This window comes from Ranitomeya variabilis, chromosome 2, assembly GCF_051348905.1.
Source record: "Ranitomeya variabilis isolate aRanVar5 chromosome 2, aRanVar5.hap1, whole genome shotgun sequence".
NCBI lineage: Eukaryota > Metazoa > Chordata > Amphibia > Anura > Dendrobatidae > Ranitomeya > Ranitomeya variabilis.
The window spans coordinates 802,173,798-802,200,224 of record NC_135233.1 but is presented as its reverse complement, the minus strand read 5'-3'; the positions used below and the strand labels follow the sequence as shown (position 1 = coordinate 802,200,224).

General features: G+C 43.3%; 1 protein-coding gene across 29 annotated transcripts in view; it reads left to right on the top strand.

The window, feature by feature from the left end:
• The window catches only part of RIMS1 (regulating synaptic membrane exocytosis 1), a 535,376-nt gene that overhangs the window by 210,255 nt on the left and 298,694 nt on the right, over positions 1 to 26,427 (top strand). For all 29 annotated transcript variants that reach the window (XM_077289909.1, XM_077289904.1, XM_077289921.1 and 26 more), the window contains 3 exons: positions 2,868 to 2,967; positions 20,211 to 20,334; positions 22,129 to 22,175. In XM_077289909.1, coding sequence (XP_077146024.1) covers positions 2,868 to 2,967; positions 20,211 to 20,334; positions 22,129 to 22,175 — 271 coding nt within the window. The remainder of the gene's footprint in view (positions 1 to 2,867; positions 2,968 to 20,210; positions 20,335 to 22,128; positions 22,176 to 26,427) is intronic.

Below are 26,427 nucleotides of genomic sequence, written 5' to 3'. Positions count from 1 at the left end.
CCGGGGATTACAGGTACGAGCGAGTGGTTTATCGCAGTAATATTAGTTAACCCCTTCAGATGGATTACCTCGTTGGACGTGATAGGTCATCTGAAGGTATGTATCTTGTGCGTTTATTATTTTGCCAAGCGAGGGCCTGCAAATGGATTGAGAGAGCAATAAATTATTAAAACAACCGCTGTGTTTATTTCATTAAAATACTTTTAAATCATGTGTGTGTTTTTTAACCCTTTCAAACAATTGGATTAATAATGGATAGGTGTCATAATTGACGCCTCTCCATTATTAATCTGGCTTAATGTCACCTTACAATAGCAAGGTGGCATTAACCCTTCATTACCCCATATCCCACCGCTACAGGGAGTGGGAAGAGAGTGGCCAAGTGCCAGAATAGGCGCATCTTCCAGATGTGCCTTTTCTGGGGTGGCTGGGGGCAGATGTTTGTAGCCACGGGGGGGCCGATAACCATGGACCCTCTCCTGGCTATTAATATCTGCCCTCAGTCACTGGCTTTACCATTCTGGTGGAGAAAATTGCGCGGGAGCCCACGCCAATTTTTTCCGCCACGTAACCCTTTATTTTAGCAGCTACAGCGCTGAAATTTTGCACATACACACTACTAACATTAGTAGTGTGGAATATGCAAAAAAATGGGGGATATGAGATGGTTTACTGTATGTAAACCATGTCTCATATCATGTCGGGTTTGTGCAGGAGAAATGAAAAGCCGGCAATTGAATTACCGGCTGTTCACAGATATCGCGCTGAATGAAATCTAAATACAGAATATATATATATGTGTCTCAATGACATATATATATATATATATATATATATATATATATATATACTGTATATATGTTTTCCCGAACATTTGAGCACATAAATCCATTAGATGTCGGTTTTGCAAGCCTGCGCGAAAATCTCGCAGTACGGATGCCATACGGAGGATGCCATGCGCAAAATACGCTGACACACCCTGACTACGGATCAATATTTTGGGAACATTTCTCCGTATTACGGCCGTAGTACGGACGTATAATACGTGGCGTATTGTCTTACGCCAAGTGTGACGCCGGCCTAAAGCTAATGTTTTATTCTTCATAACTATTGTCTTTCCATCCTTTTTGACCTCCTGTTCGGCTATTTCTCCTTATTTATTTACGTCCGTAATAACTCAACTCAGCAATTTGGAGCGGTACCAACATATATTTGGCCATTTAGTGCAATGTTTTACAGTAATGTAATGGTAATTTGGTATGGGGCACAAGCATATATAGTACATCCATGAACAGCACATGTATCATATAAGCTAAGGCTCAAAAGGTGTCTTTTCCTTTTCTTCTCAGAAGACTGGTAATAATAATAATAATTTTTATTTATATAGCACCGACATATTCCGCAGCACTTTGCATTACAGAGGGGACTTGTACAGACAATAGACATTACAGCATAACAATAACCACAGATCAAAACAGATACCAAGATGATTGAGGGCCCTGCTCGCAAGCTTACAATCTATGAGGAATAACAGGAGACACGAGAGGTGGATGGTAACAATTGCTTTCGTTGTTCGGACCAGCCATAGTGTAAGAATCGGTGTTCATGTAAAGCTGCATGAACCAGTTAACAGCCTAAATATGTAGCAGTACAGACACAGAGGGCTATTAAATGCATAAAGTGTATGAGAACATGATGCGAGGAACCCGACTATGGTTGAAGTTTTTTGAATGGGCAACACAGGGATAGTTAGGTTAATGCGTTGGGGCAGGAGGCCAGTCTGAACAAATGCGTTTTTAGGGCACGCTTAAAACTGTGTGGATTAATCGTATTAACCTGGGTAGTGCATTCCAAAGAAATGGAATGTAGAAACTTTTCACCATTCCAGTTCTTAAATTATCTCCCTAAGGCCAAAATCAATAAAGTAGGTATTTAACGACTGAATTTTAATTTTGATTTAATGAATCAATAGCACGCATGAAAATACGAAACTTTGTAATTTATCTTACTTGAGAAATCTGCTTCTTTCTCCTCCTGGACTGATCATTCGCTCTCATCTCATGGATAAAATCTGTATTCAATGGAAAGAGATTTTCCCATTACTGCTTTTAAAGTTGTATGAAGAGGGAAGGGGAGGAGGGAAGAGATGGAGGCAGAGACAGACATTTTGCTGCTAGTACTCCTGAAACGATAGTAACAATTCTCCACAGAACTTTATAAGCACCAACTGTCATCTCCAATATTAGTAATATGAAAACCTGTACTAACTGAAGACAGATTTTACCTGTAAAATGAAAATTTAGAGAATGAAAGGTCCAGGAGGAAAAAGTGTTATTTCTCTAATAAGATATGTTAAAATGTTTCTTCTATTCACGTGAAGCAAGCATATAAAGGGAAGCAGCGACTCGCCATGCGTGAGTGCAAATCCAGCCCTTGTGCCACGGTAGACCGTCCGTGTGACGTCAGTCTCTCGCAGTCCGTTCTGTTCCATACTTATGATATCATTGTGCCATTTAATGCACTTGATAAATGTAGGATTCGAAGATGCTTCTAGTGTGCTACTGAGCAGATGAAGTGTGGTATGGGACATTTGAAGTAAAGGCAAGCCTCTGGGAAAAGGCTTAGATGGTCTTTTCTGGGATTCATGAATACTGGACTCACAACACCCGTATAGCTGGACAATTCCAATCAAAAAACTAGATTTTTTTTCTCTAGGACAACCAATGTATCCATTATTAGTGCGGCTTCTACCAAGAAGAAGAGCAATTGAGACTATGGTACACACTGTATTCAGGAATGACGTTTTATTGACATATTTTTAGTCGTATTTTCCCTAATTATATCTTCTGCTTGGCTTTTATACTCAGGTTGTTGGTGGCAAAATGACAGAAACAGGACGTCTTGGTGCCTTCATCACCAAAGTAAAGAAGGGAAGCCTGGCGGATGTTGTAGGCCATTTACGAGCAGGTATTCAACACCTAAGCTGTTGGCTTACACCCTTGGAGTGAATTGTCTTTGTGTAGAATACTAAAAGAATCTTATCATTTACATTTATAAGAACATTCCTATCTTCTGTCAGGGGTCTTGATTGTGTGTAAAATATATTAATATTAACATGCTCCTGTGTCCCACACAGTTATTTCAGAGGTACAATGTTTTACTTATATTTTTGCAGCTTTCTTTCTTTTTAATTTCCACAATATCGTCAGGTTAGGATCAATGTTTGCAGAGAAGACCAAAAAGTGATTTAGCATACATATAATTAAAGCAGACCTTTCATCTTTACGGATCTTAATGAACACCTTAATGATTGCATATGCAGAGGCTTCGAATAGAGATTCTATTTTTTCCTTTTGTCATGAATAGCTTCTTCATCAGGCAATGTGAATGTAACATTGTGGAAATAGAGAAAGGAAAGGGATAATGCTGAGCCTCAATCATAATTGGTGTATATGTGTGTATGTATTTGTGTGTGCGTAACGTGTGTGTGTGTATATATATATATATACAGTTAGGTCCATATATATTTGGACAGAGACATCATTTTTCTAATTTTGGTCATAGACATTACCACAATGAATTTTAAACAAAACAATTCAGATGCAGTTGAAGTTCAGACTTTCAGCTTTCATTTGAGGGTATCCACATTAAAATTGGATGAAGGGTTTAGGAGTTTCAGCTCCTGAACATGTGCCACCCTGTTTTTAAAGGGACCAGAAGTAATTGGACAGATTCAATAATTTTAAATAAAATGTTCATTTTTAGTACTTGGTTGAAAACCCTTTGTTGGCAATGACTGCCTGATGTCTAGAACTCATGGACATCACCAGACGATGTGTTTCCTCCTTTTTGATGCTCTGCCAGGCCTTCACTGCGGTGGTTTTCAGTTGCTGTTTGTTTGTGGGCCTTTCTGTCTGAAGTTTAGTCTTTAACAAGTGAAACGCATGCTCAATTGGGTTGAGATCAGGTGACTGACTTGGCCATTCAAGAATATTCCACTTCTTTGCTTTAATAAACTCCTGGGTTGCTTTGGCTTTATGTTTTGGGTCATTGTCCATCTGTAGTATGAAACAACGACCAATCAGTTTGGCTGCATTTGGCCGGATCTGAGCACACCGTATGTCTCTGAATACTTCAGAATTCATTCGGCTGCTTCTGTCCTGTGTCACATCATCAATAACCACTAGTGACCCAGTGCCACTGGCAGCCATGCATGCCCAAGCCATCACACTGCCTCCGCCGTGTTTTACAGATGATGTGGTATGCTTTGGATCATGAGCTGTACCACACCTTTGCCATACTTTTCTCTTTCCATCATTCTGGTAGAGGTTGATCTTGGTTTCATCTGTCCAAAGAATGTTCTTCCAGAACTGTTCTGGCTTTTTTAGATGTTTTTTAGCATAGTCCATTCTAGCCATTTTATTATTGATGCCTATGAGTGGCTTGCACCGTGCAGTGAACCCTCTGTATTTACTTTCATGCAGTCTTCTCTTTATGGTAGATTTGGATATTGATACGCCGACCTCCTGGAGAGTGTTGTTCACTTGGTTGGCTGTTGTGTAGGGGTTTCTCTTCACCATGGAGATTATTCTGCGATCATCCACCACTGTTGTCTTCCGTGGGCGCCCAGGTCTTTTTGCATTGATGAGTTCACCAGTACTTTCTTTCTTTCTCAGGATGTACCAAACTGTAGATTTTGCCACTCCTAATATTGTAGCAATTTCTCGGATGGGTTTTTTTCTATTTTCACAGCTTAAGGATGGCTTGTTTCACCTGCATGGAGAGCTCCTTTGACCGCATGTTTACTTCACAGCAAAACCTTCCAAATGCAAGCACCACACCTCAAATCATCTCCAGGCCTTTTATCTGCTTAATTGAGAATGACATAACGAAGGGATTGCCCACATCTGTCCATGAAATAGCCTTGGAGTCAATTGTCCAATTACTTTTGGTCCCTTTAAAAACAGGGTGGCATATGTTAAGGAGCTGAAACTCCTAAACCTTTCATCCAATTTTAATGCGGATACCCTCAAATGAAAGCTGAAAGTCTGAACTTCAACTGCATCTGAATGGTTTTGTATAAAATTCATTGTGGTAATGTCTATAACCAAAATTAGAAAAATGTTGTGTCTGTCCAAATATATATGGACCTAACTGTATATATATATATATATATATATATATATATATATATATATATATATATATATGTGTGTATACCGTATGCACTGTATATATAGATGATACTTGTGTGTCTGTGTATATAAACATACTTTTTTTTTGTTAGTATGTGTGTGCATGTACAAGTGTTTGTCTATATGTATAGATATACTGTCTTTTGTGTACTGCATATGTACAGTGTATATATATATATATATATATATATATATATATATATATATATATATATATATATATATATATATATTTATTTAATACAGGTGTCTGTGTAAATAAACATATAGTTTTTGTGTGTGTATAATTTTATATATATATACAAACACTGGTCAAAAAAATAAAGGGAACACTTAATCAACAGAATATAACTGCAAGTAAATCAAACTTCTGTGAAATCAAACTGTCCAATTAGGAAGGAACACTGATTGACAATCAGTTTCACATGCTGTTGTGCAAATAGAATAGACAACAGATGGAAATTCTTGGCAGTTATCAAGACACACTCAATAAAGGAGTGGTTCTGCAGGTGGGGACCACAGACCACATCTCAGTACCAATGCTTTCTGGCTGATGTTTTGGTCACTTTTGAATGTTGGTTGTGCTTTCACACTCATGGTAGTATGAGACGGACTCTACAACCCACACAAGTGGCTCAGGTAGTGCAGCTCATCCAGGGTGGCACATGAATGCGAGCTGTGGCAAGAAGGTTTGCTGTCTGTCAGTGTAGTGTCCAGAGGCTGGAGGCCAGGAAAGAAGCCAGTACATGAGGAGACATGGAGGGGGCCGTAGGAGATCAACAACCCAGCACCAGGACCACTACCTCAGCCTTTGTGCAATGAGGAACAGGAGGATCACTGCCAGAGCCCTGCAAAATGACCTCCAGCAGGCCACAAATGTGCATGTGTCTGCACAAATGGTTAGAAACCGACTCCATGAGGATGGCCTGAGTGCCCGACGTCCACAGATGGGGGTTGTGCTCACAGCCCAACACCATGCAGGACGCTTGGCATTTGCCACAGAACACCAGGATTGGCAAATTCGCCACTGGTACCCTGTGCTTTTCACAGATGAAAGCAGATTCACACTGAGCACATGTGACAGAGTCTGGAGATGCCGTGGAGAGCGATCTGCTGCCTGCAACATCCTTCAGCATGACCAGTTTGGCAGTGGGTCAGTAATGGTGTGGGGTGGCATTTCTTTGGAGGGCCGCACAGCCCTCCATATGCTCGCCAGAGGTAGCCTGACTGCCATTAGGTACTGAGATGAGATCCTCAGACCCCTTGTGAGACCATATGCTGGTACGGTTGGTTCTGGGTTCCTCCTAATGCAGGACAATGCCAGACCTCATGTGGCTGGAGTGTTTCAGCAGTTCCTGCAAGATGACTGGCCTGCCTGTTCCCCAGACCTGAATCCGATTGAACACATCTGGGACATCATGTCTCGCACCATCCACCAACGTCACGTTGAACCATAGACTGTCCAGGAGTTGGTGGATGCATTAGTCCAGGTCTGGGAGGAGATCCCTCAGGAGACCATCCGCCGCCTCATCAGGAGCATACCCAGGTGTTGTAGGGAGGTCATACAGGCACATGGAGGCCACACACACTACTGAGCATCATTTCCTTGTCTTGAGGCATTCCCACTGAAGTTGATTCAGCCTGTAACTTCATTTTCCACTTTGATTTTGAGCATCATTCCAACTCCAGACCTCCGTGGGATATTAGTTGTGATTTGCGTTGATAATTTTTAGGTTTTATTGCTCTCAACACATTCCACTATGTAGTGAATAAAGATTTACAACTGGAATATTTCAATCAGTGATATCTAGGATGTGGGATTTTAGCATTCCCTTTATTTTTTTGAGCAGTGTATATATTGTGATGCAGTGACCCCTGTTACAGCTAGGGGACGCTGCGTGTTCTCCTCATAATATGCACGGAGGCGTATTGAGGCCATGGGAATGCATGGCAGTTGCAGGCATGATTGTAAATGGCCCGTATGTGTCACAGAGGGAGTCTGCGCTGTAAGCCTGAAGTAATGTTGTTCTGGGACCTGTAGTTGCACAAGTGTTTGTTTACTTTAAAGGGAGGCTTATAGGCTTAGTTAAAGAGCTGGGCGGGTCTGACTAACCACACACACCTCCCACCTATGGGAGTGGTTACAAGTATATAATGCGACCATGGTGTTCTCATGGTTATGAATGTATGGACCTGTTTGGTCCGTGTCTCAGGTCCTGGAAGGCCTCTGTATTGTGAGGTCCTGGGAGTAGGACCGGATCCCTGAAGAGCACATGGAGAGGCCTTGGACCTGGAGGTCTGTGTGTTGGACAGTCCCAGGTGGGGACGGACGTCCTGAATAGCGCACAGAGAGTCCGTGTGTGCAGAGCCTGTGATGGCACTGCGTTCTGGAAGCTATTCTCCATCTGAGGATCTGGACTGTTGGTAGTGCACTAGTCACAGGGACAGTGATCCCAGTTCGGCAGCTTCCCCAGGAGAGAGTACTGACAGGAGTCAGCATGTGGAGCAGGAGCTCCTGGAAGGTAACCCAGATGGGAACTGTGCGGTCTCCCATGGTAACTGGACGGCGTAAGGTCCAGCATGTTTAGAGACTGCAACCTAATGTTGTGTGTTGGTGCCTGTTGTGTTCCATGGACATTAATGAACTGTTCGGCGTGCGGTCACCCACGATAACTGGACAAAGAGGTACGGCGTGTTTAGTGACTGCATTTCAAAGCTGTATACTATGAAGTGCTAAGGACTATGTGAGGTCTGTGATTTGTAACATGGCCTACAGTGGTTTATGCTGAGTGTATAATAAACCACATGGACTGTTTATGTGAAAAACCGTGCCTGTCTACGTTTATCCTGTTGCCAAGGGAGTATTCCCCAACCCTCTAGTGATTGCGGTATCACAATATGTATATATGTATACAGTGCCTAAAAGTAGTATTCAACCCCCTGCAGATTTAGCAGGTTTAATAAGATGCAAATAAGTTAGAGCCTTCAAACTTCAAACAAGAGCAGGATTTATTAACAGATGTGTTATGATCCTTAGTGGCTGAGGATCACAGAATGAACTAGCTAAGTAACTGAACATAGAACGAGCTCTAGGGAGGTGGTAACTGGACTGACCGCAAAACCTGATCCTAACCAAACACACTGAAGGTAGCCGGTGAACGTGCCTAAATTCCTGGACGTCTCGACGCAGCCTGAGAAACTTGCTACCCCTATAGAGAAAGTAAGACCTCACTTGCCTCAGAGAAATGACCCCAAAGATATAGGAAGCCCCCAACAAATATTAACGGTGAGGTAAGGGGAAAATACAAAACGTAGAAATGAAAACAGATTCAGCAAATGAGGCCCACTAATACTAGATAGCAGAAGACAGGCAGGGAACTGTGCGGTCAGTAAAAAACCCTATACAAAATATCCACGCCGAGAATTCAAGAACCCCCACACCAACTAACGGTGTGAGGGGAGAAACTCAGCCCCCCAGAGCTACCAGCAAGCAAGGAAATCACATATTAGCAAGCTGGACAAGGACAAGTAAATAACCAAGAAACATATTGAACACTGATGAGCAAAAAATAACCAAACAGAAAACTTAGCTTCTCTTGAAGAGACTGATAGCGAAGGAATTCAGGAGAGATCAAAATAGCACTGAATACATCGACAGCAGGCAAACACTGAAAGTCCAGGTGAGCTAAATAGGAAACCAGCTAACAGATAACGAGACAGCTGATCCTGCCTCAGACCTGCAGAATGACACAAAGAGCCACCAGAGGGAGCCCAAAGACAGCACTCACACAGTACCACTTGTGACCACAAGAGGGAGCCCAAAAACAGAGTTCACAACAGTACCCCCCCCTTGAGGAGGGGTCACCGAACCCTCATCAAAACCCCCAGGACGATCAGGATGAGCCACATGGAAGGCATGAACCAAATCAGCCGCATGAACATCAGAGGCGACAACCCAGGAATTATCCTCCTGACCATAGCCCTTCCACTTAACCAAATACTGAAGCCTCTGTCTAGAAATACGAGAATCCAAGATCTTCTCCATCACGTACTCCAACTCGCCCTCAACCAGCACCGGGGCAGGGGGCTCAACAGAAGGAACCACAGGCACCACATATCTCCGCAACAAAGACCTATGGAACACGTTATGAATGGCAAACGACGCTGGGAGGTCCAAACGAAATGACACCGGGTTAAGGATTTCCAAAATCTTATAAGGACCGATGAAGCGAGGCTTGAATTTAGGAGAGGAGACCTTCATAGGAACATACCGAGAAGACAGCCATACCAAATCCCCAACACGAAGTCGGGGACCCACACCGCGACGGCGGTTGGCAAAGCGCTGAGCCTTCTCCTGTGACAACTTCAAATTGTCCACCACATGGTTCCAAATCTGCTGCAACCTATCCACCACAGAATCCACCCCAGGACAGTCAGAAGGCTCAACCTGACCCGAGGAAAAACGAGGATGAAAACCAGAATTGCAGAAAAAAGGCGAAACCAAAGTAGCAGAACTAGCCCGATTATTAAGGGCAAACTCGGCCAATGGCAAAAAAGTCACCCAATCATCCTGATCAGCAGAAACAAAACATCTTATATAAGTTTCCAAGGTCTGATTAGTTCGCTCGGTTTGGCCATTCGTCTGAGGATGGAAGGCCAACGAAAAAGACAAATCAATGCCCATCTTAGCACAAAAGATCCGCCAAAATCTGGACACAAACTGGGATCCTCTGTCAGACACAATATTTTCAGGGATGCCGTGCAAGCGAACCACATTCTGAAAAAATAGAGGAACCAAATCGGAGGAGGAAGGCAACTTAGGCAAGGGCACCAAATGGACCATTTTGGAAAAACGATCACACACCACCCAGATGACAGACATTCTCTGAGAGACTGGAAGATCCGAAATAAAATCCATGGAAATGTGCGTCCAAGGCCTCTTCGGGACAGGCAAAGGCAAAAGCAAACCGCTGGCACGAGAACAGCAAGGATTAGCCCGAGCACAAATCCCACAGGACTGCACAAAGGAATACACATCCCGCGACAAGGAAGGCCACCAAAAGGACCTAGCCACCAAATCTCTGGTACCAAAAATCCCAGGATGGCCTGCCAATACCGGCGAAGAATGAACCTCGGAAATAACTCTGCTGGTCCATCTATCTGGGACAAACAGTCTCTCTGGTGGGCAACGGTCAGGTCTATCCGCCTGAAATTTCTGCAGCACTCGTCGCAAATCTGGGGAAATGGCAGACAAAATCACTCCCTCTCTGAGGATACCAGCCGGCTCTGAAACTCCTGGAGAGTCAGGCACAAAACTCCTAGAAAGAGCATCAGCCTTCACGTTCTTCGAACCAGGCAGGTACGAGACCACGAAATCGAAACGGGAGAAAAACAACGACCAACGAGCCGGTCTAGGATTCAGCCGCTTGGCAGACTCGAGATAAATCAGATTTTTGTGATCAGTCAAGACCACCACACGATGCTTAGCTCCCTCGAGCCAATGTCGCCACTCCTCAAATGCCCACTTCATAGCCAACAACTCCCGATTACCAACATCATAATTCCGCTCGGCAGGCGAAAACTTTCTTGAAAAGAAAGCACAAGGTTTCATCACCGAGCAATCAGAGCTTCTCTGCGACAAAACAGCCCCTGCTCCAATCTCAGAAGCATCAATCTCGACCTGAAAAGGAAGAGAGACATCAGGCTGACACAAAACTGGAGCCGAAGAAAACCGGCGCTTCAGCTCCCGAAAGGCTTCCACGGCCGCAGGAGACCAATTAGTCACATCAGAACCCTTCTTGGTCAAATCCGTCAAGGGTTTAACCACGCCAGAAAAATTAGCAATGAAGCGACGGTAAAAATTAGCAAAACCCAAGAACTTCTGAAGACTCTTAACAGATGTAGGCTGAGTCCAGTCATGAATAGCCTGGACCTTGACTGGGTCCATCTCAATAGTAGAAGGAGAAAAAATAAAACCCAAAAAGGAAACCTTCTGTACTCCGAAGAGACATTTTGAGCCCTTCACAAATAAGGCATTAGCACGCAGGACCTGAAATACCATCCTGACCTGCTTCACATGGGACTCCCAGTCCTCAGAAAAGACCAAAATGTCATCCAGATACACAATCATAAATTTATCCAGATATTCTCGGAAGATGTCATGCATGAAGGACTGGAACACAGAAGGAGCATTAGAGAGTCCAAAAGGCATCACCAAGTACTCAAAATGGCCTTCGGGCGTATTAAATGCTGTTTTCCATTCATCCCCCTGCTTAATACGCACAAGGTTATACGCACCATGAAGATCTATCTTGGTGAACCAACTGGACCCCTTAATCCGAGCAAACAGATCAGATAATAATGGCAAAGGATACTGAAATTTGACCGTGATTTTATTTAGAAGACGATAATCTATACAAGGTCTCAGAGAACCATCCTTTTTGACCACAAAAAAGAATCCTGCACCAAGAGGGGAGGAGGACGGGCGAATATGTCCCTTCTCTAAAGACTCCTTTATATAACTCCGCATCGCGGCATGTTCTGGTACAGACCAATTAAAAAGTCGTCCCTTAGGGAACTTACTACCAGGAATCAAATTTATAGCACAATCACAATCCCTGTGAGGAGGCAGGGCATCGGATCTGGGCTCATCAAATACATCCTGGTAGTCCGACAAAAACTCAGGGACCTCAGAAGGAGTGGAAGAAGCAATTGACACCAAAGGAGCATCGCCATGAATCCCCTGGCAACCCCAACTTGAAACAGACATAGCTTTCCAATCCAGAACTGGATTATGGGCCTGCAGCCATGGCAGACCCAAAACGACAACATCATGCAAATTATGCAGCACAAGAAAGCGAATCACCTCCTGATGTACAGGAGTCATGCACATGGTCACTTGAGTCCAATACTGAGGCTTATTCTCAGCCAATGGTGTAGCATCAATTCCCCTCAGTGGAATAGGGAATTCTAAAGGCTCCAGAACAAAACCACAGCGCCTGGCAAACGACAAATCCATCAGGTTCAGGGCAGCACCTGAATCCACAAAAGCCATAACCGAGTAGGATGACAAAGAACAAATTAAAGTAACAGACAAAATGAATTTAGGCTGTATAGTACCAACGGTGACAGATTTAGCGATTTTTTTTACGCGCTTAGAGCATGCTGAGATAACATGAGTTGAATCACCACAGTAAAAGCACAACCCATTTTGACGTCTATCATTTTGCCGCTCAATTCTGGTCAGAATTCGGTCACGTTGCATAGACTCAGGTCTCTGTTCAGAAAACACCGCCAGATGGTGCGCAGATTTGCGCTCCCGCAAACGCCGATCAATCTGAATGGCCAAAGCCATTGAGTCATTCAGACTTGCAGGCGTGAGGAACCCCACCATAACATTCTTAATGGCTTCAGAAAGACCTTCTCTAAAATTTGCAGCCAGGGCACACTCATTCCATTGAGTAAGCACCGACCATTTCCGAAATTTTTGACAATACACCTCAGCTTCATCCTGGCCCTGAGAGAGAGCCAGCAAGTCCTTTTCTGCCTGGTTCTCAAGATTAGGTTCCTCATAAAGCAAACCAAGCGCCAGAAAAAACACATCCACATTCAGCAATGCAGGATCTCCTGGCGCCAGGGAGAAAGCCCAATCTTGAGGGTCGCCACGTAACAGGGAGATAACAATTCTAACTTGCTGAGCGGAATCACCAGAGGAACGAGGTCTCAAAGAAAGAAATAATTTACAATTATTCTTAAAATTCAGAAACCTAGATCTATCTACAGAAAACAACTCAGGAATAGGTACTTTTGGCTCAGACATAAGACTGTGAACAACAAAATCCTGAATGCTTTGCACCCTTGCAGCAAGATGATCCACACTAGAAGTCAGACTCTGAATATCCATGTCTGCAGCTGAGCTCAAAGCCACCCAGAGATTAAGGGGATGAGAGAAGCTGGACAGACTGCAGCAAAGGGAGAGGAAAAAAAAAAAAAATTGTACTCAGGACTTCTCTTATCCCACTTCTGCGATGCATTAAACACTTTTTGGCCTGCTGTACTGTTATGATCCTTAGTGGCTGAGGATCACAGAATGAACTAGCTAAGTAACTGAACATAGAACGAGCTCTAGGGAGGTGGTAACTGGACTAACCACAAAACCTGATCCTAACCAAACACACTGAAGGTAGCCGGTGAACGTGCCTAAATTCCTGGACGTCTCGACGCAGCCTGAGAAACTTGCTACCCCTATAGAGAAAGTAAGACCTCACTTGCCTCAGAGAAATGACCCCAAAGATATAGGAAGCCCCCAACAAATATTAACGGTGAGGTAAGGGGAAAATACAAAACGTAGAAATGAAAACAGATTCAGCAAATGAGGCCCACTAATACTAGATAGCAGAAGACAGGCAGGGAACTGTGCGGTCAGTAAAAAACCCTATACAAAATATCCACGCCGAGAATTCAAGAACCCCCACACCAACTAACGGTGTGAGGGGAGAAACTCAGCCCCCCAGAGCTACCAGCAAGCAAGGAAATCACATATTAGCAAGCTGGACAAGGACAAGTAAATAACCAAGAAACATATTGAACACTGATGAGCAAAAAATAACCAAACAGAAAACTTAGCTTCTCTTGAAGAGACTGATAGCGAAGGAATTCAGGAGAGATCATAATAGCACTGAATACATCGACAGCAGGCAATCACTGAAAGTCCAGGTGAGCTAAATAGGAAACCAGCTAACAGATAACGAGACAGCTGATCCTGCCTCAGACCTGCAGAATGACACAAAGAGCCACCAGAGGGAGCCCAAAGACAGCACTCACACAGTACCACTTGTGACCACAAGAGGGAGCCCAAAAACAGAGTTCACAACACAGATGCATAAATCTTACAAACCAAAAAGTTTTGTTGCTCAGTTAAATTTTTATAAATTTTAATAAACATAAAAGTGTGGGTCAATTATTATTCAACCCCTAGGTTTAATATTTTGTGGAATAACCTTTGTTTGCAATAACAGCTAATAATCGTCTTTTATAAGACCTGATCAGGCCAGCACAGGTCTCTGGAGTTATCTTGGCCCACTCCTCCATGCAGATCTTCTCCAAGTTATCTAGGTTCTTTGGGTGTCTCATGTGGACTTTAATCTTGAGCTCCTTCCACAAGTTTTCAATTGGGTTAAGGTCAGGAGACTGACTAGGCCACTGCAACACCTTGATTTTTTTGCCTCTTGAACCAGGCCTTGGTTTTCTTGGCTGTGTGCTTTGGGTCTTGTCTTGTTGGAAGATGAAATGATGACCCATCTTAAGATCCTTGATGGAGGAGCGGAGGTTCTTGGCCAAAATCTCCAGGTAGGCCGTGCTATCCATCTTCCCATGGATGCGGACCAGATGGCCAGGCCCCTTGGCTGAGAAACAGCCCCACAGCATGATGCTGCCACCACCATGCTTGACTGTAGGGATGGTATTCTTGGGGTCGTATGCAGTGCCATCCAGTCTCCAAACGTCACGTGTGTGGTTGGCACCAAAGATCTCGATCTTGGTCTCATCAGACCAGAGAACCTTGAACCAGTCAGTCTCAGAGTACTCCAAGTGATCATGAGCAAACTGTAGACGAGCCTTGACATGACGCTTTGAAAGTAAAGGTACCTTACGGGCTCGTCTGGAACGGAGACCATTGCGGTGGAGTACGTTACTTATGGTATTGACTGAAACCAATGTCCCCACTGCCATGAGATCTTCCCGGAGCTCCTTCCTTGTTGTCCTTGGGTTAGCCTTGACTCTTCGGACAAGCCTGGCCTCGGCACGGGAGGAAACTTTCAAAGGCTGTCCAGGTCGTGGAAGGCTTACAGTAGTTCCATAAGCCTTCCACTTCCGGATGATGCTCCCAACAGTGGAGACAGGTAGGCCCAACTTCTTGGAAAGGGTTTTGTACCCCTTGCCAGCCTTGTGACCCTCCACGATCTTGTCTCTGATGGCCTTGGAATGCTCCTTTGTCTTTCCCATGTTGACCATGTTTGAGTGCTGTTCACAAGTTTGGGGAGGGTCTTAAATAGTCAGAAAAGGCTGGAAAAAGAGATAATTAATCCAAACATGTGAAGCTCATTGTTCTTTGTGCCTGAACTACTTCTTAATACTTTAGGGGAACCAAACAGAATTCTGGGGGGTTGAGGGGTTGAATAATAAATGACCCTCTGATAAAACTTTTCACAATTTAAAAAAAAAAATAAAGAAATAACATTCTTTTTTGCTGCAGTGCATTTCACACTTCCAGGCTGATCTACAGTCCAAATGTCACAATGCCAAGTTAATTCCAAATGTGTAAACCTGCTAAATCTGCAGGAGGTTGAATACTACTTGTAGGCACTGTACATACTGTGTATATATGTATGTATATATATATATATATATATATATATATATATATATATATATATATATATATATATATATATATATATATATATAATGCATGTGTTTTTCCATGTATATAAACATGTATGTAAATGTGCATACATATAAATATACTTGTAAGCGAGATACTATCATCCTCTTCCAAGTGTTTGTTTAGTTACAAATTGTAGATGATGGTGCAATAATTGGTGTTCCCATGGGATATTAGATTGCACAATAATAAATAAATATCAATAGGTAACAAATTAGTCTTGCTACTGGTGCCGTGGTTAATCTTGCTAAGTAAAGGGTTTTGTTTGCTGGGTCAGCACTTGCTTTGTGTTGTATGTCTCTTCCAGAATGTGGGCAGCTATACAGAACATTTGCTCTCTAAACCTTAAGCTCTTGTACCTTACACTATCAGCGTTTAATACTTCCAACACATAAATAATCTGTTTATAAAAAATAAAAATAAAAAACTACCAATAAGATTTTTATGCTAAATTACAAATTTAACACAATCTATCTTTTTTAGACTTTATCTTTTGTACCTAATTGGCAGAGCCCTTTGTCCCTGGTCCAGAGCTATTAATCTCTTAGAGATTTAAAGGGAATCTGACAGCATGATCCTCCCCTAACTGTTTATATGTTATATGTGTTGCTTTCTGATTGTCATCCATACCTTAACTTCTGCAACCTGTTGCTCTCTGACTGCAAAATCACTGTTCTCATTCAATGAGGCCCAAGTGTTCAGTAAGTGCAGTTACCAATACTTTGCCTCATTGGCTCTATTCCCCATCAATGTTTACCTTCCCCTGCTTGAGTGACAGGGCACTAGTAGTGCAGTGAAGCCAGTGACCTTATGTATGTATGACATAATTCTTCAGAAAGCACCACAGCCATATAAACAATTTGGAAGGTGTGGGGAGGGAAGAGTGGATTTTCCTGACAGATTCCCTTTAAATGATAACATTTTTCCCCAATGTTTAAGTGGATTAGTAACAATTAAAAGGATAGGTCATAAATAGTGATGAGCGAGTATACTACTCGGTAACAAACAGGCAATCCCCACATGTATTCAAGCTGTCTAGCAGCTGTAAATCATGCAGCTGCATCAACAAAAACTAAATCTCCATGCACGCCGAAATGCTCGGAGACCACCCGAGCGTGCTCTGGAAAACCTGAGTAACGAGTATACTCGCTCATCACTAGTCATAAATGGTCAATCTGTTCGGGTGCCTAGTAGTGATGAGCGAGTATACTCGTTGCTCGGGTTTTCCTGAGAACGCTCGGGTGGTCTCCGAGTATTTGTGAGTGCTCGGAGATTTAGTTTTTGTCGACGCAGCTGCATAATTCACAGCTGCTAGCTAGGCTGAGTACATCTGGGGTTGCCTGGTTACTAGGGAATCCCCACATGTATTCAGGCTGTCTAGCAGCCGCAAATGATGCAGCTGATTCAACAAAAACTAAATCTCCAAGCACGCCAAAATAGTCGGAGACCACCCGAGTGTGCTCGGGAAAACCCGAGCAACGAGTATACTCTCTCATCACTAGTGCCTATTGCTAATGATAAAATGATTGGGCTGAGACACTTGCTAATGCACCACTGCTTCCATTCATTTGACTGCTGTTGATTTTGGGTTTAGCCTTAGTACCAGGCACCGCTACATGTACAGAAGCATAATTTGCTTGAATAATGTCGCTGTAGTTAGCGGCTTAAATGTTTTTGGTGCCTGCCTCTAGTGCATGCTCAACCCTGCCGGCGTGCACTCCCGCTGCGGCACAGGCGCACTTTCCCAATACAGTTGTTACGGAATAAGACACACCCTATCTGGTGGTTATCTACTTCATGTCACGCTCGCGCCCAGACTGGTAGGCGCGGGCGTGCGGGGGTGTGGCCCCACTGGACCACAGACCAAACTTCCCTGGAAGGGGCGTAACTAAGTAGCTTCCTAGGTGTTCGCTGGAGCCTCCGATGGTGAGGTCAGACTTGTGCAATAGGAAGCTACCAGGTACCACTCCAGGGTGGTGTCTGGCTGTGGCTGCTGATCCCACCGGGGAACGGAACATAAACAGGCAAGCGGGCACGGCTGGCACTCTGGCAGACAGGCGGGCACGGCTGGGACACAGGCAGGCAGACGGGTACAACAGAGACACTGGCAGGCAGCCGGTCACGGCTGGCTCTCTGGTAGGCAGGTACACTGGAAGTAGCGGTAGGGACCGGTCTGCAGGGAGGTATGTAGAACAGGTAAGAACCTGTTCAGACACGAGGACTTAAGAATAGGTAGATAAAGACCGCAATAGCGGATGCAGAGCGAAAGCACAGGAGCTAAAGCCAAGAACAGAAACGCAGGAGGCGGAGCCAAGAGCAGGAGGTGGAGCCAAGAGCAGAAACGCAGGAGGCGAAGCCAAGAGCTGGAGGCGGAGCCAAGTGCAGAAACGCAGGAGGCGGAGTCAAGAATTGGAGGTGGAGCCAAGTGCAGAAACGCAGGAAGCGGAGCCAACAGCGGGAGAAGTAGAACCACATGGAGCGGAGCCAGGTAGAACCGCAAGGAGCGGAGCAAGGTAGAACCACAAGAAGCGGAGCCGCAGAGCAGGGCCACAGAGTGCAGAGCAAAGTCAGAGTACAGAGCAAAGTGCAGAGCAAAGCTACAGAGAGCAGAGCTGAGAGCAAAGCCACAGAGTGCAGAGCTGAGCGCAGAGTAAAGTCAGAGTGCACAGCAAGACTCAGAGTGCAGAGCCGAGAGCAAAACCACAGAGTGCAGAGCAAGGTCACAGAATGCAGAGCAAGGAGCAAAGCAAGGTTGCAGAGAGCGGAGCCGAAAGCAAGACACAGAGGACGCACTGCAGAGAAAGGAAACCAAGGCAGGGATATAAACGGACACAGGAACGGGACTAGACTAAGACAGAGTCAGGAACGAGACAAGGCACAGAGACATGGACACATGTACGACACCCCTCTGGATGGCGGACATAGGCCAGGGTACAAAGCCCCGCTGGGTGGCTACACGGAAAACAGACCAGGGTACGACGCCCCTCTGGATGGCGGACATAGGCCAGGGTACGAAGCCCCGCTGGGTGGCTACACGGAAAACAGACCAGGGTACAACGCCCCTCTGGGTGGCAGACATGGAAGTAAGCGAAACAGGGCCTGGCACCTCAGCAGCTAAGAACTGACTGAGGGAGTAAGTTGCACAGGCCCCCACCAAGGGGTTGATGTCTTAAATACAGGAAGCCTCATGGCGATGCACACAGTCTCTATAAGAAACAGGAGTTGCCGGCGCCGCCCCCCTATGCACACAGACAGAGCATGCACAGAGCAAACAGCAGACATGAGGCACACAGCATGGAGCTGGCAGCAGAGAGAAGTCACAACAAGGCCCAGAGAAGTAAGTGAGTTTGAGTGTAATGCAGGTGGGGGATGGGAGGCCATGCAGTGATGCCAGCAGAGTTTTTACACTTCACAATTGGTTAACTGTTTTGCATCGGCACCAATAGCATCTGGTGTGACATAGAAATCGATGAGAGGTTGGCATCAACAAACCCAGTTAATTGCTGGAGGTAGCTAGAATTAGTGGTACCTACAGTGTATTGGGGAAGTGAAGCAAAAATTACAAGTGACTGTGAATCTACACAAGCACACTGTAAGGAATGAGCTGGCACACTATTGAGAAAACATTTCCCTGGCCCAGGACACAGTATGACAGATGTGATACTGAAAAGTCATTTTAAGAACAACAGAGAAAGGAAACTTCTTTTCACTACAAAATGCCATATAAATGTATCACTCTCACCCACAAATGTCTCCACAGTTCTGCACCGCCCTATATCTCCTCCCTCATCTCTGTCTACCATCCTACATATCCTCTCTGTTCCGCTAATCACCTAAGACTAATATCTTCTATATTCTTTGAACCTCCCACTCCTGTCTCCAGGACTTATTTCCGCCACAGAATCCAATATAAATTTATCACTCATTCACAAAGTTCTCCCCCTGTATCCAGGATATCTCTCGTGCTGCACCAGTTTTCTGGAATGCACTGCCCCAGACAATCCGGTTAATTCACAGTATTCACAGTTTTAAGTGTGGTTGAAAAGTACATTACTATAGTCTAGCCTATAACCTCACCTAAACACATTTATTTAGACTAGCCTGTCACCTCACCTGTCTAATCTAACTATCCCCTGTTCTCTCTTTACGCACTCCGGAGCACTTTGTACCTGTACTTGTACACATACTGACTGGTGACCGGTTCGTGCTGTGTTATTGAATGCCCCTATTCATTACACAGATGGCTGGAACTTACATGACAAGAACTTTAGTTTTTGACTTGTTTGTACAAGTGTCTTCTGAATTGTAAAGTGCAGTGCAATATGTTGGCGCTATAGAAATTAAAATTAATATTATTATGGCGTGCTCCTTCCCACACGGTATTAATAAAGAGGTATTGAAACAAATCCAGTGTCCGTGCATACAGCAATGCTGTGTGTCGGCAAATAGGTAGTGCGTGATTGTTTTGTATCATATTCAATATATTCTTTATCTGGCGTGAATCAGTAATTATTAATTCCCATATTTTTCTGTTGAAATTATTTATAAATACTTCTGTTGGTTCTCCATTAAAGGAGATGAAGTCCTAGAATGGAATGGGAAGCCTCTGCCAGGAGCCACAAATGAAGATGTTTACAATATAATTTTACAATCAAAATCAGAACCACAAGTGGAGATCATCGTGTCCCGGCCCATCGGGTACAGTATTATTTAGATTCCTTCTCTTCATTTATCTATAGATAATTAAATAATTTTTTGTATATAAAATTGTGGAGTAAGTATCTCTTTTTCTGTCATTTTGTAACACTAGGAACATACATATAAATTACAATAAATACTTTAAAAGACCAGAAAGAAAAATTAAAATGTGCATTAGTGAGTTTTATGGGGGTTTCCATCATTTTTTTATTCTGTAATAATAGCACAGAATATCACTGTTCTTGCCATTAAATAGTACTGAAACTGTGACCGAGTCCTTATGTGACTACATTAATTCATGGGACGAGGGATCTTTCAGAGTGATAATATGGCACACCATCCTCATCCTGGTCTCAAAAGACAAGACTTAGGAAAATATATGTATGGGTTGTTCATGCCTTTTGCTTTTAAAAGTGACCTGCATGGTAAAAAAACAAACAAAAAAAATGACTGATTTCTCGCCGTACCTCCCTTAGCCATCTTGCTGAGCTGCTTTTTCAAAATACGTAGAATACAAGGATAGACGACCCCTTTAATTAAGATGCAACAATGAATTCTTTCTTTCTAGCAATCTGTTTCAATATTCAGTTTAAAGGCTCTGGACACTTTTGACTTGGACAATATATTTTTGCAATTGTTAACGGTTACCTTTAATTAATTAAATTGCTCTAGGTTTCAGATTGCAGTTGCAATTCCTTCATTCATTTTCAGGCCCCCTGATATGCAGTTTGCAGCCAGATGGAATTTTCATATTATTCTCTTGTTGGGAGGTGTCTGCCAGAAATGTATGGTAGAGAACCACAGAACTTAGTATACAAATAAAGAAAACAATTTTATTTGGAAGTCAGCACTGGTATCGATATAGTCTGAGAAGTACAGCGTTCTGATTCATCTCGGACCTTGGTCATGGCTTGGCTCTCTATGAGGATGAGTGTCTGCTGCTGTAAGTTGGCGGGCTCATAATACTTGGATACCAATGCTGATCTCCCAATAAAATAGTTTTCTTTATTTGCATACAGAGTGCTGTGGTTGTCTACTATATGCTTACTACATAAAACCACAGCGCTCCAGAAGACAGCCCTGGATGCTAGCCACGTAATCGTTCCCATCTCCCAGTAACATAGGATAGATGTAATCTCTTGTATTTCCATGGTGCTGCTGTCTTCATCATCAGCAGCAAAGCTCTAATTCTATACTTTCCTTTTCTTGTGCTTTCCTCCTTGTCTATAACCTGTTTTCTCTGCCCTCCATAAAACTTAAAGTACTTTACCCACTCTCCACTGCATATCTTTATTCAAAGCCCTACCCTTAATGAAGACTTTAGAAAGCTACTTAACTTTGCATTTATGAATCCTAATTACCAGTAAAAAAAAATCAGTGTAGAGCCTTTAAGTTTGGTTTTAAAGTGGATTTCCAGTTTTGCAAAACCTCTGTCCCCAGGCTGCAGTTTGTTTAAAAAAAAAAAAAAAAAAGAGACGAGCTTTACTCACGGTGCCCAAGTCTAGCACGGAGTCTGTCACTGAGTCAGTTATTGTCTGTATGGAGCCATAGTGAGCACCTAACAAGGTGTATGGGTTCTTACTTGATTTCATGTACAGGGATATGTTATTTGTTGTCTTTAAGATGACATATAAAGCCAGCAGAGGAACATTCACGTGATGCTTCATTAAATGCATAGTATGATTTTCCTCTCTTAGAGCTCTCCCAAATACGTCTTTTGTGTTTGTTCCCTCCAGTGCTTTTTTATGGTTGTAGTATTTTCTTTTTCTTATTGCTTTTTCTTATTTCCTGCAGTGACATTCCAAGGATCCCTGAAAGCTCCCATCCTCCATTAGAATCCAGTAGGTGCTCTTTATTATTAATGTTAAAGTAACTGTACAATGTAAAGGTTTTTGATTAGCAAATTATTTGTTTTATAATTCTAAAGACGGTGAGAACACTTTCTTAATTACATGCTTGTCCTAATTAGTTTCCCTGCCTCACTGAAGTCATTAATGTAAAGCTGCGCTTCCCCTATAATAATGAGCGTGCTCAAACAGTGACATCTACGCTACTGCTATGAGTACTTGATTTGCCATAATGCAATCATAAATGGCAGTCCTTCTGAAGAGTGCTCCATCCCTTGACCCATAAATACCATGTCACAGTATACTGACCTACTCATCTGATTAGGCAGTCTCTAAAATGCAGTAATGCACTCTTCCCAATAAACAGTGTAGGTAAGTGAACGCCTTCCTCAGGGTAAATTAATCGGTTCACATGTGCATACAATTGGCTTCCTACTTGTTGTGTAGTAGAAAAAGCATCACGTCACTTTGTACTTTGTTACATTTTCCAAGCATTAAAAAAAGTTTTTCTCAGTTTCTGGAGCATTTTGTGCCACGGAAACGCGATAAAAATTATTCTAATATTTTAATTAAAATGTGTCAAAAACCTTGATGAAAATAGTGTAAAAAAATGCATCAAATCAGCAGCATAAAGCACTTTTAGTCATGGATTTTTCCAGCCATAAAAATCTACATTAAAAAAACCTCAGCGTGATCTTACCCTTGGATCGTCAGAACTCTGTTCTGTGCTTTAGAAGATTTCCTTTGACAGCCATAGGTTTCTTCATTAGTGGCAATCGCATTGTGTAATCAAAAAGTATAGCTCACGCAGTACAATAGTGCAGTATTAGTCAGCCTTAACTCACTGAGAATACCACAGCACATAGAGAAAGAAAAAGACATATAAAGAGAACTGCAAAGTCTCTGCGCTGAAAACATAGCGCCAAAAAATGTGTGATAAGTCCACGAATGCTTTACTTAAGGCCGTCGTCACACTAGCGTAGAATACGGACGAGTGCTATGCAAGAAAACATCGCATAGCGCTCGGACCAGTGTTAATCTATGGGGCAGCTCACATCACCGTATTTTTTCTCAGGAGTATTCGACATGCGTGTAAAATCGCAGCATGCTGCGATTGTATGCGTATATCATCCGAGACTCGACAATGCAAGCCTATGGGTGTGATAAAAACGCGGACACCACACGGACCATCCGTCTAGCTTGTGACAAATACGCACACATTTTCCTCATTTCAGCCCATTGAGCAATTTAATTCAGTGGGGAAAATCAGTGAGAAATGTAAAGCCATACACATGTCATACGGATGCCATACTGATGCCATACAGATACATAGAAACCAAACAAGAGAAAGATATGCATACCAGTGGGATCCACCTTCAAAAAATAACTTTATTTATACAAAAAACACACAGCAGGGCAAGACACACATTTAAAAACACTTAAAAAGCCAAAAACAGGCACATGGCTGATAAGCCACATGCAACCCCCCCAAACAGATGGAAAGAACACCACCAATCACCCAATAATATGCAGTTTATCAAGGCAAAACATACATGCATATACAGCAATACATACCTATCTGCTACCAGCTATACCTTATGGGCACTAGACACATTGCATCAAAAAATAAATAAAGATTGAATGCAAATTCCGTACCATAAGTTTATTTACCAATGGTACCATGCAGAAATAGAGGCCACAAGATTGCAGGAAATATCACCCAAAAACTTAGGAGCAAAATACACACTATGGTTCAAAATCCTAAAGGTCCGAAAAGTCAGGCAGCGATAGTCAATGATAAGGTGCTAGTGCTGGGGGGATAAAAGGAGACTGAAGCCCCACGCGTATCGACGCTATCAGAGCGTCTTCATCAGGGGAAGTGTGAGGTAAACAGCCCCACCCTGCCTTTTTATAGCCAAATAATAAGGTACAATAGTCACCATCTGTGACGATACAGAGGCGTGTGGTTTCCCCATGGCGTGCACGGACAGGCATCCACTTCCAGTTCAACAAGTTCACCCCATCGCACCTGCGCAGTTGGTCGCTCAAGCTGAATTGCAGAGACTGCACAAGAACGAGTGCAGTCCCGGTGCGAGGGTTACTATGGTTGGAGGGACGCCAGGCTAATCAGAAAATGCGCTTGCGCCTATTTACCAGAGGAGACTCCTTCTAATCCAGGTAGTCAAACTATTAGCGCAGTGCAGTGTAGTACTCTGGCCAAAAAGCTAAAGCAGCACAGGCGCAGTGTCGGCGCAGGGACTACCATAGATAAAAGTAGCGCTGGATTCAGTCAGTTATACGCTTACATCACTTACCAAAGGGATGGTCCCAAATAGAAGCATTAAAGGCGAGGATACGCACACCAAATCAAGAAAATAGCCTCCTACATTTTAGAGATAATCATACTAGTGGGCAGTTGTCGATGTTAATATATATACTATTAGTCTCACATAAGTGTGACTCTCCAACCATCCCACAGTTCAATTCTTTGCCACATAAAGTATTGAAAAGGTATGACAATACAATATGGAAGGCCCACCCAGACCCCTCCCAAATTAAAGTCCCATGTCCTATATTCTTAAAGAAACCGCGATCTTAATTAGCAAAACATGACATTCAGATATGAGCATTGTATACAATATAGCAGCCCCATATACTCAATGTTAGTCAAACGATCATGTACATGTATTTGTTGTCCATAAGGTGATACACCATGCAAGTACTATAGAGAAAAAAAATAAATAATAGATTGAAAAGGGCTTGGGTCAATAGTCCCCAGTGCACAGTATAGCTGGTAGCAGACAATCGTTAACAAAATCAAGTATAGGCAAGTAATTAAATTATGAGAGGAGCTGATGAGTCAGAAGACGCAAGACCAGCAGTCCTGAGGATCCGTGGTAAACATACATGTTGCACCTAAAAGGGGGACCAAGGAAGCGGACGTGTCCAAAGGGTTTAGAATAGGGCACAAAACACACAGGTAAATACAAAACGAGAAAGGGAACATATATCAGAGACTCCAATCCCTCATGCTTGCTTATAAAAGCCAGTATACAGGAGTTCCTCATTTATGCCCATCGGGGCTAGACTATTAAAATTATAAATCCATTTGGATTCCTTCCTCAACAGCTAGGAAACAATGCTACCACCCCTAATATCAGTTTTGACCCATTCCAGACCATTAACCCTTAACCCCCTTGGTGAGCCACCATGATGATGTAAAAAATGTGCAGCCACTGAGGAGAGTTTCTTACTTTTATCAAAATCCTTCTGGGCCGTATTTATACTGGATAAATGCTGCTGTGTCCGGCGCCTGAGTTCTTGCGTGTTGTAGCCAATATAAAGTTTCGGGCAACTGCAAATTAGAGCGTAAACAAGGTTCCTGGTACGACAATTAAATTTTTTCTGGGCTGTGCTGGAAACTTATCCCACTGTCGGCTATCACATAGCTACAGACATTACACCTACCACAAGGATAAGATCCATGGGTATTGCCGCCAGTCCCTGTTCTGGTAGTCGCCCATCTGAAGTGGCTTGACACAAGTTCATCCTTCAAATTCCGAGACCTCCTGGCCACCATCTTGGGGGTATTCGAGAGCCATGGTAAAAGCTTGGATTCCGTCAGAAGGATATCTCAGTTCTTCCTGAGAATAGCATAAACGTCACTCCACTGATTGTGATATGTGGTAGTACGAGCCGGGGTCTTACTCTTTGGTCTTAATATTTCTGGTATGCCTGAGATATAACTTTTTGGGGATAACCTCTAGCCCGAAACCTCTCCGTCAGTTTATGCGATTCCTCCTGGAAATCAGTCAGGGCGGTACAATTCCTCCTTAGTCTGAGGAATGGACCCCTAGGAATGCTGTTCCGTAGGTGGGCCGGGTGAGCACTTGTGTAATGAAGCAAACTATTTGTAGCTGTTTTTTTATTATGCAAACCCGTCACTAGACCGTTCCCCCTAATGGTGATCTTCAGGTTCAAAAAATCGACCATCATAGTAGAAATGTTTGAGGTCAGCTTGATCCCCCAAGGATTGTCATTAAGCTGATCAATGAAGAGATTACACTCATCAAGGGTTCCAGTCCAAAAAAACGAGACGTCATCTATAAATCTGTACCATTTAGGTACATGTTCTTGAAAAGAATGAAGTTTATACACATGCTCCTCCTCCCACCACCCCATAAATAAGATTGCGTACGAGGGCACATAGTCGCGTCATCGCATTGCAAACGCATTACACACGGAT